This window comes from Sinohyriopsis cumingii, chromosome 17 (assembly GCF_028554795.1).
Source record: "Sinohyriopsis cumingii isolate HCF-2022 chromosome 17, ASM2855479v2, whole genome shotgun sequence".
In the NCBI taxonomy this organism is placed as follows: domain Eukaryota; kingdom Metazoa; phylum Mollusca; class Bivalvia; order Unionida; family Unionidae; genus Sinohyriopsis; species Sinohyriopsis cumingii.
Window position 1 is genome coordinate 78,262,152 of NC_142977.1, and position 22,864 is coordinate 78,285,015.

Genomic DNA, 22,864 nt, shown 5'->3' on the forward strand with positions numbered 1-22,864 from the left:
GCTACAATTTGAATATAATTCAATAGGGGTCAAAGGGGTTTAAAAGTAATGCAAGTGTCATTAGTGTTCATCACTACACTCACTTGGAACTGAATGGTACTGGTGTTCAAACTTCTCTGCTGGATTCACTAAGTGAATCCTGGTCAGAACTGGGATGATGTATGTCGTTGTGTCGTTTGCAGTATGTGCACATAATTAATAGCTGCCCCCCATCTTTTCTTCTTTTATTTGCTGGCGTGCTTCACAAAGTAAAACTCTGTCAACTAAGAGTTCTGAAATTTATTTTTGTTGGGCTTTGCTGATCCCTAATTACTACCTTAATCAGCCTAAAAAATGAATTAAACTTGACACTATTCCTAAATCAGCCTAAAAAATGAATTAAACTTGACACTATTCCTAAATCAGCCTAAAAAATGAATTAAACTTGACACTATTCCTAAATCAGCCTAAAAAATGAATAACACTTGACACTATTCCAACAACTAAAATGATCATGCCTTGCATTCTATATATGCAGTAAAATCCTACTTAAAAGAAATGTTGCTGCTGTTCACAAACTTGTCAAAAATATAACACATAGCACTAAAATATTCTAATTCAAGGCAATAATATGTAATAACTTTTGTCCTTGTACACACATCTAGCATCTCATTCATTTACATATAATGGGTTGTTCCACTTCCTTATTCTACCTATCAAGTGAGCACAATGGGCTCATGACTGTTTACTGTTGATACATATACTGAAAGTGTTGTTTTTTGTTTTTGTTTTTTTTATTATTGAAAATTGTGTTTTCTCGAAACAAGACAGTGTCAATGAGTTTGGGAGTATAAAACCATATTTTCAGCATGACACACTGTACTTTAATTTGATTAAAATGAGATCTTGATTTCACGTAGAGCAATGGTGATTTGAGTTAGACTGTGCAGTGTTGTGGCAGGTATGTAAATATCTTGAAAATACATTTACACATTTCATCAGCGCAATCAAAGTTTTCTCAGGCAAATTAATTTTTTTCAACAAGCCAGATGGGCACATAACTTAGAATATAGGATGAGCCTGATCTATTATTAGAGGTGCCCAAGGTAATCAGAATTATTGAGCACTGAGAATACAAACCTAAACTGGCAAAGTCCATGTGGATTAGTATCAGTATACAAACACAAATCCATGTTGAATAACTGCCAATTTGGTTAATCCTCAAAGCAAGAGATTGAAATTATTCAAACCACATCACAAATGTATTTAAAAGGAGCACTCTTGCACCCCCCCCCATTATATATAGAGAGAGAGAGAGAGAGAGAGAGAGAGAGAGAGGGAGATGTAGTCAGATATCTATATATCTAATTTGCACAATACTTTTTACTGAGTTTCTGGAAGATGTCAGGACTAAAAATGTCTCGTTACCATTTGCAAAGAGAAAACAAATTATATTTTGGTAGTTAGTTTGAATTTGTGAGTATAAGTGAAATAAAGTACACACCACTGGTATCCTCTCAAAGACTTGAACATCCCTGAGCTCACCATCTGGTGACACTGTTAACAGACGATTCTCAAAGGTGGGGTGCCAAGAAAAGTATGAAATGGAAGATAGTTTTTTAGCTGAAAAAGAAATGTTCTTAAATGAAGTCTACCATTTTTATTCTCTAGTCCATTCTGTTTCTAGTTCTATTGTCTTGATTGGATTAAAAGTTTGCTTTCTTGAATGCTTCAATGAATTAGAAGTTTTGAAGTTGAATGGATTAAAAGATTTATTGTCTAGAATGATCAAAAAATTTCTTGTCTGGATGAACAGTTTTAATAATGTGAATTTATTTATTTACATGAGTATCAGTTTTCAATTGAGTATAAAATATAATTGTCTTTGGAATATAAATTCATGTATCTGTGATGGGGTTCAAATCATTTCCAAGGGAGGATAACCATTTAATGAATCGTTCAATTTGTGTCTTGTAGCAGCCATGAAATCCATGAAAATTGGTATCCCATGAAAAAAAGTGAATTCAGTTCAAATAAAATATAGTAAAACTTTGATAACCCAAACAGTAATCACTATAGGTGTTAATTTCCTTGGTCAGTCCTTGTGCAAAGCTTTAACTTGTCTGTGACACTGAAAAAACTCTATAAACTAATAAAACTTTTTTAAAAAATGCCTCCACAGTGTGTGGAGTTTTTAAATACTATTGTATTTTAAATCATTTCATAGATTACTTTAATTGCAGATATTCCATTGTTTTGTTTTTAACAGTAAAAGATATCCAGGTATTATGTCATTCTGTTAATCTAAGGAGTTTAATCACTCTGTCAAGAACGCTCTGGTGGCCTAGTGGTTAGAGTGTCAACATCGGATGCAGGAGGTCATGGGTTCGATCCCTGGCCAAGTCATACCAAAGACTTATAAAAATGGCACTAACAGTTGCCTCGCTTGGTGCTCGGTATTAAGAGGTTAGTGTTAGGACTGGTTGGCCTGATGTCAGAATAATGTGGTTGGGTGGGACATCATGCTACATGTCTGCGGCATGATGCCCCAGTGCAAGACATCACTATAAACTGCCACACTACAGACATCACAGCGATATGACTGATTTTTTTTTAAAGCTACGTTAAAAATCCATATTACATACACACACACTCTATCAAAAAATTTATAATTCTACAATGATGACATAATAAGGATCTATTCTAATCCTATAACAGTAACACAAGTTGTAAACACATGTCTTGATCATGCACATTCTAACTTATACCATAAATTCATAATGCATAATGCACCTCATTTTGGACAAACATACCTAAACATTCCACAGTAAATACTCACTTGTAAGTAATGTCCAAACATTAAATACTCGGATCTACCCATGCATAACATTACATACTCTGATCTGCCAATGCATAACATTACATACTCTGATTTGCCAATGTATAACATTACTTACTCTGATCTGCCAATGTATAACATTACATACTCTGATCTGCCAATGTATAACATTACATACTATGATCTTCCAATGTATAACATTACATACTCTGATCCGCCAATGTATAACATTACATACTCTGAACCGCCAATGTACAACATTACATACTCTGATCTGCCGATGTCTGCTAATGTGCCAATCTATGCTGTTTATTCTACTGATTACTCTAAGCAAACTATACAGGCCCAGATCTGCATAGAGAGTATGTCCCAGCAGATCTGGATTTATGAAATTTGCAGTTGGATCTGCCTTACAAGTGAGTATAGCTGGTACCTATGGTTTAAGTACATAATAACTGTTCATCCAGACTTTTTGAGCCACACAAATGTGCAGCAAAAAAACAAAGAAAATTAAAACAACCTTGAGAAAACACTGACCACACATGAACAAGCACAACTTGGCACAGGAAGACACTAAACATAGACCTAGATCTAGAAATACACTTAAATATTAAATGTGACATGTATTCTTACGCTGCACAGTTCTCTCTGTTATCAGTGGATCCAACTCTTCTGAACCTTTAAAAGAACAAAATAATGAACTGCTGTAAATGAAAAAAGGTTTGAAGATGTCAAAGAGAGGTAGGTCATTAATGATAATGTGTCAATAATAATGATGATGAATGATGAGAACAATAATATAATAAAAAAAAACGATGTTGAATTGGTGATACTGGTGATGGAAGTGGAGAGGAAGATGAGGATGAAATTGCACGCTACTAACAAGAAAATGAATGAATAAAATTTACAAAGCTACTATAAATAATAAGAACAATAATATGATAAAAAAAATGATGTTGAAAAATTGGTGATACTGGTGATGGAAGTGGAGATGAAGATGAGGATGAAAATGCATGCTACCGGAGGGAATGAATGAAGAAAATTTATAAAGCTACTATAAATCATAATATTCAACATTTTTTGACTTTCACAATGAAGTAAATGGCATATAAGTGGCACAAAAGTCTTGTCAAATAGTGATGGACAGAATGATTTCTATATTTCTATCTTACGTTGTGTTATGGTACTTAACTAAGAAAAAGAATTCCTATTAATTCTGTGTCATCAAGTAATTTTCGTAATTCTTTTATGCCAATGAAAAATCTTGATTTACAGTCCATTTCAGCCTGTTATAAATATATAAAAAACTGTTTCCATACATTGACTCATACAAACAGGTTTCAAAAAGCTACAAGCAATGTCATATTTTGTTATAAACAGTATGATATATATGTTCTTTTATGTTTACAATGTTTTAATTTATATCTATATTTTATTTTAGAGGTATGGACCTTGTCGTCTGAAATAAAGAATTCTTATCTTATCTTATTATAAAGGAATATTAACCTACTTTCCAAATGATGCAGTATGAACAGGAGTACACCTTACTGTATACTGTCAATCACCAACAGCAAATTAAAGATGATTGCTTGAGAAATTTGGGATTATTTAATTTAAATAAAATCCTAACATTCTGAAATGGTCATGGGTCCAAGCAATGCAAAATCACCAAAAAATGCATAGGTTGGAGTACATTTTCTTGTGCTACTCTGCTTAACGTCCTCAGGAACGAGACATAAAATGGCACAGGAAAAAGTACTCTGTTACCAATTGTCAATAAAATAATAGCTGGACAAGTGGTTTTAAAAAAATTGTCAAATTTGCATAGGTCATATATCAAAGGTCTATCTGGTCAAATAGGCAAGAAAATAGTGATTTTGTTCTTCTATCTCAGTATTAGACAATTACTGAGATCACATCAGTTTTCATAAAAGAAAGCATATCTGGCCATGTGATGGCAGGTCATACATTGCTAAACGTTTCCAAAGGTGTACAATTTTCAGGACTGCATGATTATAAAAATTGTAAAAAAGTTCTTCATTATTTGATAAGAGTCATAAGTTGTAACCACATCAATTAATCTCTAATGTTTGCCAGAGTTCACAGCACTAAGATACACAAGGGTAAAAGGTGATGTCGCATTATGTCATAAATGGGTGCAGAGTAATTGTTCATTTTACAAAGGCAAACTACCTCAAGACTGATTTGCATAAATCCTGAGGTTTTTTAACTAGTTAGCTGATTAGTTTATCGTTGCTCTTGCAGCCCTGTATTTTCCAAACATAGATGACCCCTGGCCCTGTATTCTTAAAACAAAGACTGGCCATGTATTCTCCCAACACAGACCAGTCCTGGCCCTGTATACTCGTTTGGAGAGCCACAGCTGATTGGTGTTTGACCAATCAGCTGTGGCTCTGTATTCTCCAAATACAGTTCAGCCTTTGCCCTGCATTGTCCAAACACTGATTAGCCATGGCCCTGTATTGTCCAATCACTGCTTTGCCATGGCCCTGTATTGTCCAATCACTGATTACCCATGGCCCTGTATTGTCCAAACACGGATAAGCCAAGACCCTGTATTGTCCAAACTATGATTAGCCATGGCCCTGTATTGTCCAAACACTGATTAGCCATGGCCCTGTATTGTCTCAACACTGATTAGCCATGGCCCTGTATTGTCCAAACACTGATTAGCCATGGCCCTGTATTGTCCAAACACTGATTAGCCATGGCCCTGTATTGTCCAAACACTGATTAGCCATGGCCCTGTATTGTCATAACACTGATTAGCCATGGTCCTTTATTGTCCAAACGCTGATTAGCCATGGCCCTGTATTGTCATAACACTGATTAGCCATGGTCCTTTATTGTCCAAACGCTGATTAGCCATGGCCCTATATTGTCCAAACACTGATTAGCCATGGCCCTGTACTATCCAAACACTAATTAGCCATGGCTCTGTATTGTCCAAACACAGATCAGCCCTGGCACAATATTCTCAAAACCTTTTCTGCATAAAACTCAAGCTCAAGCAGAGTCCGAAAATCAAATATGACACTTGGAGAAGACCTGTTATTTAAATTCATCATTTTAAGAGAGGGACCATGTTAAGAAAATCCTAGAAGTTATATCATTCTATCTTCATTCTATATTAACTTAAAGACTGAGAAAATTTTCAGACACTGAGCTTAAGGAGTAGTTTCAGACTCAACGTTTGAGAATAATGGGCCTGAATGCATTATTGAATAATAAAGAAGCAATTTCTGTGACATTTGATATTATTTATTAGGTAACTAAGGTTTTTCATTTTATAAAATTTAACTTCATTAGTCTTTTTTAAAAGTCATGTACCTAGAGGTAATGCTCAAGCAAATATGCATTACTATGCAACTGTAAATTAAGTATAAAGTTTTGTAATATGAATGGGAAATTCCATTCAAAATCAATATCACACAAATCCTTACATGCATTTGGGTTCACTGCAGTTGGTGGATATACTCATTTCTAACTTGGGTCCAAATGCAAAGAATACAGACTCTGATCTGTCATTGTATAATGCACTGGCAGATCAGGGTTTATTTCCTATGCTGATTACTTCTAACACCTGCATAGACCCCAATCTGATGGTGCATAATTCAACAACAGAACTTATAATTGAGTAGATATGATACCATAATCATCCCAATATAACCAATGCTGGATGATAATACATTTTCTTCTTTACATATTTCTTTCAACATTTGATTAAAGAAAACTTTTTCTGATGATAAACTCAACCCAATTAAAAGAAAAAAATGTTACCAAGCCAGACATATAGCTTTTTATGAAAGCAATAAATAAATGTCTGTACACAGACAACATTCAAAGATATAAATGCATTATTTATTACATACCAATTTAATCTTGCATCTGGTACAATGTTCAATATGGTTTGATAAACTGAACTAGCATTCATCCTAATTTTTATTTTAAGTTCTATTCACACAGCAATGCTAAATAATATATGGGTAGCAGAAATGGGGTATAAATAATAAAAAAAATTATTAAAAAAATCTTTGTTTTGTTCAAAATCAGGGGAAAGAACTTATCTGATATGCTGTACAAATATGTTACTTGTAAACCTCCCAGTCATGAAAGTTCTTCCTCCTGTGATCAGGGGTGTCTCCCAATCTTCCCAGCACTCAATGAAATTTCCTGCATACTTAAAATTATTAAAAATTCCTAGAACAGAAAAATATTTCCCTTTTCCCACACCATGCTTCTAATGTAGTATATTTACAGTAAAGACTTCTCTAATCATGCCACACTGCAGACACTGTAGTGATATGACTCAAATTGTTAATGCTACATTAAAAATAAAGAAAAACACAAACATGATTGTGAACTGGCTTGTGTGAACATGACATTTTAATTGCTAATTTGATGGACAATAACCTATAAGTAATTATTCAATCATACTACACGTATTAGGATTTAAAAAAAGATTATAGTTGTATTACACAAGAGCTAAAGTAACACAATGTTACTTGGATTTTTTTTGGCAGGTTCAGTTTGGTTTCAAAGTTTATAGTTTGTCATGATGGATTTTATTATGTGTGATCAGAAGTAATTTGAAAAGGATTAAAGATGTTAATGGATTATGGATGATTAGTGATTACTAAATAGTTCAAGTGGCACATAAAGTCAGTCTTTATTTCAAGTTTATGGAGATATGTAAGTGAGCACTGTCTCCAAATGCTAAATACTAAATTTTAAACAAGCAAAGTAATAATGGAAGGAAACAGGAATTTGTGTGATTGGAATAAAGTTCAAAAATGGTCAAGAATATGCATTTTGCCATTCCTGTCAAGTCAACTTTAAGAAGAACTCAAATTTGATAGCACCAATCATGAGTAGTTCTGGCAATGGTGTCAACAACCTGAATGGTGTCAAAAACTTGAATATACCCATATGCAGGAAACAATTTAAACTCAAGTACCTGAATATACCCACATGCAGGAAACAATAATAAACTTCTTCATTGATTCAGTAGCAGAAATTTTCAATTCTGAGTATAATTTTGGCTGACTCAGGCAAAAACTGAATCCAGTAATGATACATCATCTCCTATGTGTTCAACAATGACATAAATATAATTCAGGCAATGATGTCCTAAGAAAGGCTAAAAATCTCAGTGCTGTATAAGGACGGTGTGAAAGACAACAAGTTACCATGAAAATAATGATGTGTAATAATGTGCATATTTTAAGATGGATAAAAATTAGGTAATGAATATCATCCTGGTTTGAAGGCAAAACTCCTGGCAAAATTTTGCACCCAGATATGTCCTAAGCTGACCTCTCTGTTCTGCCACATATATGATTATGTTTCAGATAGCCAGCCTCAATATATCCCTAAACCAAATTCCACTTGTTTTTTCTGCCGACTAAGAATAAAACACATATGCTGTTATGCATACATCCTCGTCCATTGTATATAAGGGATGATGAGTCCAGGTAATATTGTTTGTATTATTTAAAGACTATGAAACATGACCTGCATGTGAAAAAATGCTCCACTAATAAATTAAAAACTTTTAAACAATTTTATTGACTTACCTATCACGGAGTGTCTAATATCAAATAACTTGATAGTGGAACTGTCTTTACATAGAACAGCCAGATAGCCCCGCCTGAAATAAACAACAAATCATTCTTTACAAGATTTTTCTGCCAGTACTAGCCTAAATTACTGATAAAATATCCTATTTCATGTAGGGGAACAAATATTAAAGAAATCAAAATAAAAATAGTATATCCTGTAGTACCATTAGCTCAATTCTTGTCCCTCACACAAGCTTTTAAGTACAAGAATAAAGCCAAGAGTACTACCAAAGAAAAAATACCCACAAGACTTCAAACTGCTGCTTCTATTTTAATCTATCGCTGCTTCACGATTACACCAAGTCAAATCCAACTGTGAACAATACAGCCCCTGATCCACCATCACACAATGCACTGGCAGACAGGGCCTATTTGTAGTTTCCTCCCCTGATTGCTCCTAACTGCAATGACTCAGATCTGCTAGTCCATTATGTGGTAGTAGATCCATGTCTGTAAAGTCTGCAGATGCAACTGATACATAACCAAGAATATACAGTAACGTTTAAGCTATACAGGGTCTGCAGCAATACCTAGAGCACATGTGGAACTGGATTTGATTTGTTACATTATGCCCACAACCCCACACCATCTCTGCACTACAATGGGCATTTAAAATGTGTGTATACAGAATTGTGTCTGTATAAGAAGGAAACTTGAGAATTATGAAAGATCATTGAGGGTGATCCAAAGAAGAAATCAACAGATTTTGAGCTGTTGTCATAAAAACTGCCTGAATATTGCCATATTGATAGTTAGAATTATGTGTTTGTAAAACCAATACATGTACCTGTGTACTCTTAGAGAGGTGCAAGCATAATCTGATTGGACAAAAACATAATCTAAGTGGACAAAAGCATAATCTAAGTGGACAAAAGCATAATCTGATTGGACAAAAGAATAACCTGAGTGGTCAAAAGCATAATTTGAGTGGACAAAAGCATAATGTGAGTGGTCAAAAGCATAATTTGTGTAGTCAAAAGCATAATTTGAGCATAAAAAGTGTATTCTATCTATTACATGTCCCAATTATAATAAACTGTATAAAAAATTTATACATATTTTCATTACTAACCATTATCTGAAGCTAGTTTACATTGCTGTCATAAATAGGCAAAATACACTTCTTTTCTAGAGCTTTTTCACACATAAACAATGTTTGGGGATGATATCAGTTTTAAAAATGTACTCAGAAACATAATCCATACATAGGCATGCTTAAAACAAAAATATATATAAATAATTGCCAGGAATTATCTGGAGAGGAAGACCCCCACCCACATTAGCTGCTATAAAGTGAGGAAGTCAAGAAAAATTACAGGGTGGTATAAATCTTATCCTTAAAACCTGAACATATCTTTCCTTTCTTCCTTCCGTGTATCCAGTGTTATGTTGAATTAAAATCTTGATATGACTCCCTCTGTAGCTGTATTATCATTAATCTGTTGATGATTTCAGAAAGTATTGTGTTTTTGATTGCAGTGTGAATGTTAGCCTATGCAAAGGAATCCTTTTCACAATCAGTGGTTTGGAGACACATGGGCATGGGTAGCTTTTGTGGATTTAACTAGAAGATAACCTCAAAAAGCTTTACTCAAACTAATTCTTGTTCTTTTGGGGTTCATCACATGTACTAGAAGTTACATTTGATTCCAATCATGACAGCCTTCAATTGTTTCCAATCGATCAGAGTTCTTCAGAAATGTGTCCAAAGTATAACAGTCTCCAAGTTATCAAAGACACATTCTGTATCCTGGTTCAGGTCGTAAGTTGCAGCGGAGAGAATGATAAAGTGATCCAATATCAATTAATGACTGGCCCTTGTCTTGAGTGCACTTAAAGAATTTCTGTATTTCTGATCATGTGCAGTCAGACACATTAAAGATGCATGGAAAAGGTCATCAGACAAAAAAAACCCTTGGTGGTTATGACCAAAGCAGAAAACATTACATAGCGCAAAACATGGCCAGACTTTGCTTAGATCATTCACACATCATAGACATTTATTTGCAGGAAATGAGCTTTCACTGCACTAGATCTGTTACACAGCTAATTTCAGATTATTTGATAGATGGTCAATTTTGCATTATTAGCACACTCACACAAACTTGCAGCATCAATAAAATATTAATGGTTACACCAAAATAAAAATGGCTGGTATATATGCCTATCCACATGCTTCCCTGTTTTTGATCTTCAACTTAAAGTTTTTGCCTCATGCATAAATGCCCGAGGGTATGGACTGCCCTATGGGCAAATGTCATACGGGTGTATGTATGTGTCTTCTCATACACAAAAAGTATGCATGTGGCTATATAGTGGGGATCTCAAAAGATTCCAACCTATGACCAAGGGGCTAGGCCCCAGTGGGTATGGATAGACCGCTGTGTCACTGCCAGTTGCATTTATAATGTCCACTAAGTGAACATGGTAAGAGAGTGGGCATATCAGTAGTTTCTAAGTTATGAACCATGGGGACTCTCGATTGTTTCTATGTTATGACCAGGTGTTAAGTCCCTGAGGCATAGAGAAAGTCCCTGAGGCATGACCCAAAGGTCCCAGTCTGACACGTTTATATTTAGGTCATTCAACACAAATACCATTTCTCAGACAAATAACTCTGGAGTTATTTCAAATGTATTTAAAATCATGCTACCCGAATAGCTTAATCCACAAGGAAGAAGTCAATGTTATAAAAGTACTTACACAATCTACTCTCATAGGAATATTACTGACCTCAGTTTCATATGCTTAGCTTAAATGGTATAGGAAGGAATTCAAGAACATTACAAATGTCGGTAAATATGTATACCTGCCCAATTACACACTTGGTTAAACATGTATATCTGCCTAATTACACACTTGGGTAAATGTGTATGCCTGCTCAGTTACACGTTCAGGTAAACATGTATCCTTCCCAATTCCACACTTGGGTAAACATGTATGACTGCCCAATTACACACCTGGGTAAACATGTATGCCTGCCCAATTACATACTTGGGTAAATATCTATACCTGCCCAATTACACACTTGGGTAAACATGTATATCTGCCTAATTACACACTTGGGTAAACGTGTATGCCTGCCAAATTACCCATTCAGGTAAACATGTATCCTTCATAATTCCACACTTGGGGAAACATGTATGACTGCCCAATTCCACACTTGGGTAAACATGTATGCCTGCCCAATTACATACTTGGGTAAATATGTATACCTGCCCAATTACACATCTGGATAAACATGCATCCTTCCCAATTGCACACTGGGTTATATATGTATGCCTGTCTAATTACATATGCAGGTAAATATGAATGCTGATCCATTTGCATGGATGGACTGTATCAAAGAGATAACACACTTCTCTGAAAGTGAGGGGATAATAATGAATGCTTGTAATAGTAGATAAATATCTTATTATAATACTATGGGCCAAGAGGGGCATGCTATGTAGGGGATAATAATGAATGGTTTTAATAGTAGATTAGTATCTATTATTATAATACCTTGAGCCAAGAGGGGCATGCTATGTAGGTGTCAATAATGAATGGTAGTAATAGTAAATTAATATTTATTACTAAAATACTTTGGGCCAAGAGGGGCATGCTATGTAGGGGATAGTAATGAATGGTATGATAGTAAATTAATATTTATTACTAAAATACTTTGGGTCATGAGGGGAATGCTATGTAGGGGATAGTAATGAATGGTATAATAGTAAATTAATATTTATTACTAAAATACTTTGGGCAAAGAGGGGCATGCTATGTAGGTGTCAATAATGAATGGTATAATAGTAAATTAATATTTATTACTAAAATACTTTGGGTCATGAGGGAAATGCTGTGTAGGGGATAATAATGAATGGTATAATAGTAAATTAGTATCTATTACTAAAATATCTTGGGCAAAGAGGGGTATGCTATGTAGGGGATAGTAATTAATGGTATAATAGTAAATTAATATTTATTACTAAAATACTTTGGGCCAAGAGGGGTATGCTATGTAGGGGATAGTAATGAATGGTATAATAGTAAATTAATATTTATCACTAAAATACTTTGGGTCATGAGGGGAATGCTATGTAGGGGATAATAATGAATGGCATAATAGTAAATTAATATTTATTACTAAAATACCTTGGGCCAAGAGGGGCATGCTATGTAGGGGATAATAATGAATGGTTTTAATAGTAGATTAGTATCTATTATTATAATACCTTGAGCCAAGAGGGGCATGCTTTGTAGGTGTTAATAATGAATGGTAGTAATAGTAAATTAATATTTATTACTAAAATACTTTGGGCCAAGAGGGGCATGCTATGTAGGGGATAGTAATGAATGGTTTTAATAGTAGATTAGTATCTATTATTATAATACCTTGAGCCAAGAGGGGCATGCTATGTAGGTGTCAATAATGAATGGTAGTAATAGTAAATTAATATTTATTACTAAAATACTTTGGGCCAAGAGGGGCATGCTATGTAGGGGATAGTAATGAATGGTATGATAGTAAATTAATATTTATTACTAAAATACTTTGGGTCATGAGGGGAATGCTATGTAGGGGATAGTAATGAATGGTATAATAGTAAATTAATATTTATTACTAAAATACTTTGGGCAAAGAGGGGCATGCTATGTAGGTGTCAATAATGAATGGTATAATAGTAAATTAATATTTATTACTAAAATACTTTGGGTCATGAGGGAAATGCTGTGTAGGGGATAATAATGAATGGTATAATAGTAAATTAGTATCTATTACTAAAATATCTTGGGCAAAGAGGGGTATGCTATGTAGGGGATAGTAATGAATGGTATAATAGTAAATTAATATTTATTACTAAAATACTTTGGGCCAAGAGGGGTATGCTATGTAGGGGATAGTAATGAATGGTATAATAGTAAATTAGTATCTATTACTAAAATATCTTGGGCCAAGAGGGGTATGCTATGTAGGGGATAATAATGAATGGTATAATAGTAAATTAATATTTATTACTAAAATACTTTGGGTCATGAGGGGAATGCTATGTAGGGGATAGTAATGAATGGTATAATAGTAAATTAATATTTATTACTAAAATACTTTGGGCCAAGAGGGGCATGCTATGTAGGGGATAGTAATGAATGGTATAATAGTAAATTAATATTTATTACTAAAATACTTTGGGTCATGAGGGGAATGCTATGTAGGGGATAGTAATGAATGGTATAATAGTAAATTAATATTTATTACTAAAATACTTTGGGCCAAGAGGGGCATGCTATGCAGGGGATAGTAATGAATGGTATAATAGTAAATTAGTATCTATTACTAAAATATCTTGGGCAAAGAGGGGTATGCTGTGTAGGGGATAATAATGAATGGTATAATAGTAAATTAATATTTATTACTAAAATACCTTGGGCCAAGAGGGGCATGCTATGTAGGGGATAGTAATGAATGGTATAATAGTAAATTAGTATCTATTACTAAAATATCTTGGGCAAAGAGGGGTATGCTGTGTAGGGGATAGTAATGAATGGTATAATAGTAAATTAATATTTATTACTAAAATACTCTGGGCCAAGAGGGGCATGCTATGTAGGGGATAATAATGAATGGTATAATAGTAAATTAATATTTATTACTAAAATACTTTGGGCCAAGAGGGGCATGCTATGTAGGGGATAGTAATGAATGGAATAATAGTAAATTAATATTTATTACTAAAATACTTTGGGCCAAGAGGGGTATGCTATGTAGGGGATAGTAATGAATGGTATAATAGTAAATTAATATTTATTACTAAAATACTTTGGGCCAAGAGGGGCATGCTATGTAGGGGATAGTAATGAATGGAATAATAGTAAATTAATATTTATTACTAAAATACTTTGGGCCAAGAGGAGCATGCTATGTAGGGGATAATAATGAATGGTATAATAGTAAATTAATATTTATTACTAAAATACCTTGGGCCAAGAGGGGCATGCTATGTATGCTACCTATTCAAAATTCTAATTTCATGACTTCCATTAAAATCTTAAAGTGACAGAATGGCATGGGCTGAAACAAAGACAAGCAGCTTAAAGGCCAAGTCCTGCATTTAGAGACTTGAGGACATTATCATGGTTTTACTCTTATAAATTGCATTTTATATATTAGCAGAAGTATTAGAAGTGAGTTTTACATTTAGAGAGAGATTTTATACAAATGGACAGTCATGATGACAGATTATCAGACAGAGAGGGATAAATGGATCTGTTATTTGTAAACAATCAAACTACAGCTAAAAATAGTCTTAGTTCAAAAAGTATCAAATTGGTACAACTTACAAATCCTATACTGATATCAACATGCCTAACTAATTTCATTTCCTAGTTAAAGTGATTTCTGTACAGTACTGCTAATATGATTTTGATTAAAAACTCCAAATAAAGTTGTTGTTGTTGTTGTTGTGGGGTTTAACGTCATTTTTCAGCACACAATGGGCTATGCATGGCAGCCAGTATTAATGGTAGAGGAAGAACCCGGAAAGCACCAGGAAGAACCAATGACCCACAAGAAGCTACTGGCAAGCTTTCTCACATACCCACATTAGCTGAATCCTAGACTCGAACCCACGCAGACAGAGGTGAGATGGCAGTGATCCATAACAGAGAGTGCTTTAGACCACTCAGCCACTTGATGCCCCCCAAATAAAGAAAGCAAAAGACTGATAAAAAAAACCACTCTTAAAGAACATGAAATGTAACCAAGTCATTTATATATACACTGAATGATGTCAACCAAATTTCACTTGTCCACTTTTAAATTCTTCTGTGTAATGAAGCTAATGACTTAGTACTCTTGATACTGAAGTACCATATATACTCATGTAGATCAAAGTACTGTATATACACGTGTAGATCAAAGTACTGTATATACACGTGTAGATCAAAGTACTGTACAGTCAAACCCACTTATCTCGACCTCGGTTATCTCGACAACCCGCTTATGTCGAGCGTTTTGGTCCGGTCCCGAAAAAATTCTTCTTTGTTATGCTATTTTTTACCCGCTTATCTCGACCTCTGTTAAGTCGATAACCCGGTTATGTCGGGCATAAGTTTCGGTCCGAAGTAACATGTGGACCCGCTTAATTCGACGAAATGCAACTTTTTAACGTCAATCTCACAGAAATTGTACAAGAAATAGTCAGCAAAAGCGATCGATTTGTAGAAAATATGAAGTAATATCAGTCTGCTTTTGTTTACTCCGGTGCTGATCTGTAACGAACGATTCAAAAGCACTTACGTTTTCATACATATGCTCGGCACCGTCGACACTTGCCACAAACAATTTCATTTTTTTAATGCATTCAGCCATTTCACTGTAGCTTGGGATAGTGATAGGCTGATCATCATCATCATCATCATCATCTTGCTTGCATGATTGTATCTGCTTCGTTGTCACCGATTGGATTACTGTCATATATTAACCTGGATATAATACAATCTTGGTTATTTTGCACCTAACACCGCGTTATGCGTGAATGGCGGGTGCCTGAAAGCAATCGGTGGATGTTTCTCTCTCACTCTCTCGTTTGTGATTTTCTTTGATCCATTTTTCAATCTGATAACATATTCAAACCTCTGAGTACAACCAAACATGATTTGTTTTTCAATATTCACATCAATTATAAAAATGCGTCGTGAGTTATCTGACATAAGTGATGCACACTACAGTAATGGATGCATACGCTACATGTGATATAAGGAGTTCATAGATATATTTTTTCTTTAATAAATTACTTATGATGATAAAAAAGGAATAAATGATAACAACACCAGGTTAGTTCATTTCATTTTATTATCAATTAAGCGTTTTGTTTATTTTATTGTAACATGCAGTGGGAGGGGATTCCAGTAAACACCAGCAAGAGACGGGAGTAATGCTCAAGGACATTTTTAAAATTACCGGTTTTTATGAACCTGGATATCTCGGGATCCGGTTATGTCGACGATTTTTTTACACCCCCGACGTAATCGAGATAACCGGGTTTGACTGTATATACACATGTAGATCAAAGTACTGCATATACTCATGTAGATCAAAGTATTGTATATACTCGTGTAGATCAAAGTACTGTATATACTCATGTAGATCAAAGTACTGTATATACTCATGTACATCAAAGTACTGTATATACTCATGTAGATCAAAGTACTGTGTATACTCGTGTAGATCAAAGTACTGTATATACACATGTAGATCAAAGTACTGCATATACTCATGTAGATCAAAGTATTGTATATACTCGTGTAGATCAAAGTACTGTATATACTCATGTAGATCAAAGTACTGTATATACTCATGTACATCAAAGTACTGTATATACTCATGTAGATCAAAGTACTGTGTATACTCGTGTAGATCAAAGTACTGTATATACTCATGTAGACCAAAGTACTGTATATACTCATGTAGACTTAAGTACATGTAAATCAAAGTACTGTATATACTTGTGTAGATCAAAGTACTGCATATACTCATGTAGATCAAAGTATTGTATATACTCGTGCAGATCAAAGTACTGTATATACACGTGTAGATCAAAGTACTGTATATACACATGTAGATCAAAGTACTGCATATACTCATGTAGATCAAAGTATTGTATATACTCGTGTAGATCAAAGTACTGTATATACTCATGTAGATCAAAGTACTGTATATACTCATGTACATCAAAGTACTGTATATACTCATGTAGATCAAAGTACTGTGTATACTCGTGTAGATCAAAGTACTGTATATACTCATGTAGACCAAAGTACTGTATATACTCATGTAGACTTAAGTACATGTAAATCAAAGTACTGTATATACTTGTGTAGATCAAAGTACTATATATACTCATGTAGTTCAAAGTACTGTATATACTCATGTAGATCAAAGTACTGTATATACTCGTGTAGATCAAAGTACTATATATACTCATGTAGTTCAAAGTACTGTATATACTCGTGTAGATCAAAGTACTATATATACTCATGTAGTTCAAAGTACTGTATATACTCATGTAGATCAAAGTACTATATATACTCATGTAGTTCAAAGTACTGTATATACTCATGTAGTTCAAAGTACTGTATATACTCGTGTAGATCAAAGTACTATATATACTCATGTAGTTCAAAGTACTGTATATACTCATGTAGACTTAAGCACCATATATACTCATGTAGATCAAAGTACTGTATATACTCATGTAGATCAAAGTACTGTGTAGACTTAAGTACTATAATACTCATGCAGATCAAAGTACTGTATATACTCATGTAGACTTAAGTACCATATATACTCATGTAGATCAAAGTACTGTATATACTCATGCAGATCAAAGTACTTACATACTTGTGTAGACTTAAGTACTATAATACTCATGTAGATCAAAGTACTGTATATACTCATGTAGACTTAAGTACCATATATACTCATGTAGATCAAAGTACTGTATATACTCTGGTAGACTTAAGTACTATATACACTCATGTACAAGTTGGATCCAACCTTAGTTTCTAAAGACATAGATCTGCCCTTGCATAGATCTGAATCGATGCAGACTGTTTGGAATAATCAGATTAACAAAGACTCTGATCTGCCTGCACATTATGCAGTGGCAGATCAGGGTCTATGTTGTTTGCTGTTACGTCCAACTTATATGTGATTTTATATGGTACTTATATGGAAGGGTAGATGTAGGCATGGATGGAGGGGAGCAAATCAGAATGTCCTCTGGTACTTGTGGTAGGGGTTTAAAATACAAAGAGATAATTTAAAAGAATCAGAAAAGATATATTGATAAACAAATAGACATACCTTGTTGGACACCAATCTATTGTTATCACAGGCTTTGTTTCTTGTAATGTAAGAAGCTGAATAGTGGTTATGGATGAATCACACATTACATGTTACAAACACTGCTTGCACTAAAATATTATGTCTATAGATTGTAATCATACTCGCTTACATTTGATTCTATTTAAAGATTGGAAGTCTTGCTCTTTCAAGATCTGTGGTGAGAGGAAATTATGGATGCAGTATTACAACTCATTAGTTTTAAACAAAGTAACAAATAGAAGCCAAGTCATCAAGTTTTGTAAAACTTAGCAAATAATTTAACTGTAAGTTATAAAATGAAAATTTAAAGAAACTTACATTATTGTGACTTAAATATAAACCTAAAAGGTTCAAAGACAAATCCAAATGAATATAGTTCCATATGAATTAAAGATCTCATATGTGCTGATTTACCAATATTGAATATAATGAAGTACCAACAGTCTTGATATATCACAATGACATTGTCCAAAACTCTTTTGAATGAATTCACAATAATCATGTAATGTTGATTTGGTCCTGACTATCATATAAGCACATTGTAATTCAAATAAATAATTTAAATAAATGATTTCTCTCAAACTAAATTGAAACACAACATTAAATACATCTGCAGACTGATATTAAAATAAACAAGAACAATACTAGAATATAGGAATTAGGAATGAATCAGTTCTCTTTTCATATACATATTCACAACCCTATCACTCTAAGTGCAATACGTTCTATGTGACTTATGTTGCAACCCAACTCACCTGGCTTAATCATCCAATGGGAAATTATCCCAAAACAGGTTCATAATATAGAACATAAATTCAAATAAAGAACCTCTACAGTCATGGACCAAAAATAATGACAGAACAATAATCTACATAACTGTAGTACCATAGATACATAATATAGCTCTACCTCATTATAATGTCCTTTATTACAACATGATTCAGGATAAAATAATATCACAATGGTCCCCAGCAACTTATAAAACTGTCCAAAAAAATAATTTGTTCATAGAATTTACAATATCAGTTAGTTAAAAAATGTATCTGAAAAGAATTGTACTTGAACTGGTCTATCAACTTATGATAATATTGATTGAAGCTCATTATTACATCTTATATTTCCTTTTAAAAACATCATTATTTTATATAAACAAATGCACAAATACCATAATGTGACAATATATATATTATTCACAGAAACAAATTTTTTGGCTATATGTGTTTCAAGGGTTCATTTTGTTCCCCAATAACCAACATACCTCCACCAAATTTTGCAATTAATTCTTGTTATCTTGCAAATTGGTACATAATACAGCCTGCATTTTCTGACATCAACTAATGCATAATAGTAAGGAAGAACTATACAAATTATAGTATAACCACAGTCAGGCTTAGGTGTGACTCCACAAGTGACAATGTGTGTCAATGACAGTTAAAAAGGATATGTTTTGTGTTAAAGTTTTCATCGGGAAGGGATACATCATGATAAAAAAAGTATATATATGCTAACATAATCAAGGGCAATAACTGTGCTCTGAATTAATCATATCTGAGCTCTTGTTAAGATGAAGCTTCAATGCAAATCTGATACACATAAAAGCTAGTTCAAAATGTTGTACACTAGAAATGCTTATTCTGAAACAATCAAGGCCCATAACTCTATTAATTCTGTGCAGAAGGTACTCATCACTGAATTCCTATGAGCTCTTTTAGAGCTGAAGCTTCACAGCAAATTTGGTTTAGATCAAATAATAAATGTGGATGGTAGAGCATACACAAGCAGACCAATGGAGAGAGGCACAAATGGACAGAGACCAATTTGATGTCCCCTAACCACAGTGATGGTGGATAATAAATGTTCACTATATCTACTGTCATAATGTCCCAGCAGTCATTTTTCATTACTCCATAAAGCTAGAATCGACGATAATTACTTCTGCATTAAATGCTTCCCTACACTAAAGGAGTAAGCTGAAATGTTACACAATAAATTTAAGTGTTTCTAATATAATCTGGGGAAAAATATCAGATTGACATGTTTTCTAAGAAGGTATTGTTGATAAGTTGTTTATCAAAGCACCATTGCCTTTGAATTCATACAAATGTTTGTTTTATTTACTTATTTTTTTTTGAAAAATCAGCCTTATTTTGAGAACAAAGTATGTAAATATATTCATAATGTTTTGAAGCATGAATTAAGACTGATAAAAGGATACTGGCTTTTCAAAACTTCTTGTATCCCACACTGCTATATGTGACTGAAAAATAAAGATTACAAGTGAATGAATGCATGCATGTAATTAAACTGTTTATAACAAAACATGAGACTGTTTCAAGCCCACCTTTTTATTTAGCTAGAAAGCGAACAATTTCACCATTTAGCTTAATTTAAAAACATTATTGAGCTTACTCTAGTTTATATGACTGTATGGACAAAAGTAGGTTTTATAGAGCTGTACTGACATCAAATGGAAATCAAAGTATTGCTGTATCAGATTTCAATGGCAATGGGCTTCACAAAGAGCAACTACAGATTATGAACACTCAAACAAACCAGAGACATTAATATGCTTGCACATAACATAACTCCATTCAAAACTGTTGACTAATTAATTATTGTCAACATGTTTTTGTTTTGTAATTTAATGGTGTTTGTTTTTATAGTCTTGTCTTTGTATATGTTTTTCTGTGCTAATAATGTAAAGCATATAGAGCTTTCAAAGATAAGGCTTTGTACTAGGTCCACATTAATAATAATAATAATAATAATAATAATAATAATAATAATATTATTATTATTATTATTATTATTACAGTGGGACCTCACTATAACATGCTCCGTTATAACGCAAATTCAGATATAATGCGGTCGTGGCATGGCTCCCGAAATTTCAGGTACTTTATTACAGGTATTTTTCTCAGAAACCAAAAAAATTCTTATAAGTATGAAAAATAAAATACGTAGTTTTATTATCATTTTCAAGAAGAGATTGCATATAAATTCAAATATAAGATGACTGTGTCTGAAATATCATATACATGTATTATTCTCATACTCTTCTTAAAAGTGCGAAAAAGAATGTGTAGAATATTTATCATTTTGGGGAGGAAATCACACACAAATTTGAATATAAAATAATCGTTGTGTGGCTCCTAAAATTTAAAAAGGTAACCAATTTCTTATAGTTTTGTGCCAAAATAAACATCGGAAATATGAGTATCCAAACCAGTGGCTGGGCCTTTTGAGAACTTTGATCTTTGTTTATTGTTGAAAAATGACAGCTCATAAGTGTTATTACTGATCCTTAAGCAATGAAGCCATCATGTCTACTTTGTGTTTGTCTTGAATGCATTCCGTATACAATCGTTGCTCTAATAATATCCGACACGTGTTCTCTAAATTGGATACACAACTAAGCAACAACCAATGCAGCGGTTGATAAAAGATTCTCGCCAGAATTTATTAATCAATTAATTTAAGTACATTGCTCATCATCAAAGTCAACTGCCGAGCTAAACTTGTTCAAATTAGGGGGCAACGATTTACAAAACATCAAAGAAACAAAAGCCACCATCTGTTTTATGCAATCTGTTGACTAGTAAATAATGTCGTCCATTTCCTACAAATATACCCCCATTGTTTAATGACAATTATTCTTGCTGTAGTCTTTCAAACCAATAGGAGTAAAAGTGTTAATTAGTGGATGTTTAGGATGGAAAATGGGAAACGGAAACGTAAAGCTTTTACTGTTAAAGATAAGATTGAAGCATTGGACAGGATTAAGTCCGGTGTTAAACAATCACAGGTAGCTAAAGATTTAGGTGTGAATGAATCAACAGTTCGAGGATGGAAGAAGCATGAAGCAAAATTGAGAGATGTTTGTGGATATGCATGAAAGTGAGGGAATGATGAGGAAAAAAGCAAGACTAGCAGGAGACACCTCGGCGGCAAATCTTGGGATGCCATTACGCCACGCTGCATTGAGAACTGCTGGGACAAAGGACTTGGGGCAGCATTTACTATTACACAGGAAAACAGAGGCAACATCAGTGATGATGACAATAGTTTATTTGATGGATTTTCTGAGAATGATGTGTTCCAGGCTGAGAGGGCATTTGGGGAGCTGATGCAGTCACGTGAAAGTGTTGATGACTGGCTCAATTTTGATAATAACTGCCCAGTTGCAGACCACGTTTTGGATGCGGAAATTATCAAAAATATTAAGTTCAATAACACCAATTGTGATGCTGACAGTGGTGATGCTTCTGATGATAACAGCGAGGACACCACACCTGAGGATAGTCCACCATTAGCAATAGAAGCATTAAAAGGTTTTGAGTGTGCTTTGAGATGGATGGAGACGCAAGATATCGACTATGTTTGAATTCTTCAGCTGAGAACTAAAATTGACTTTGCCAAGAGCAAACATGACAGTAGCAGAAAGCAGCTGAAAATCACAGAGTTTTTCAAACAATAGTAATGTATTACAATTGACAGATGACAAATGTAGTGGTATGAAATTTATACAGACACCAT

The 22,864-nt window shown here is 33.8% G+C and overlaps 1 protein-coding gene across 5 annotated transcripts in view; it reads right to left on the reverse strand.

The window, feature by feature from the left end:
- Positions 1 to 22,864, reverse strand: part of LOC149779287 (GATOR2 complex protein MIOS-like) — a 131,320-nt gene that overhangs the window by 72,502 nt on the left and 35,954 nt on the right. For all 5 annotated transcript variants that reach the window (XM_089939893.1, XM_089939896.1, XM_089939891.1 and 2 more), the window contains exons 10-14: positions 20,544 to 20,585; positions 18,308 to 18,363; positions 8,416 to 8,489; positions 3,452 to 3,496; positions 1,484 to 1,602 (exon numbers count right to left, since the gene is read on the reverse strand). In XM_089939893.1, coding sequence (XP_089796019.1) covers positions 1,484 to 1,602; positions 3,452 to 3,496; positions 8,416 to 8,489; positions 18,308 to 18,363; positions 20,544 to 20,585 — 336 coding nt within the window. The remainder of the gene's footprint in view (positions 1 to 1,483; positions 1,603 to 3,451; positions 3,497 to 8,415; positions 8,490 to 18,307; positions 18,364 to 20,543; positions 20,586 to 22,864) is intronic.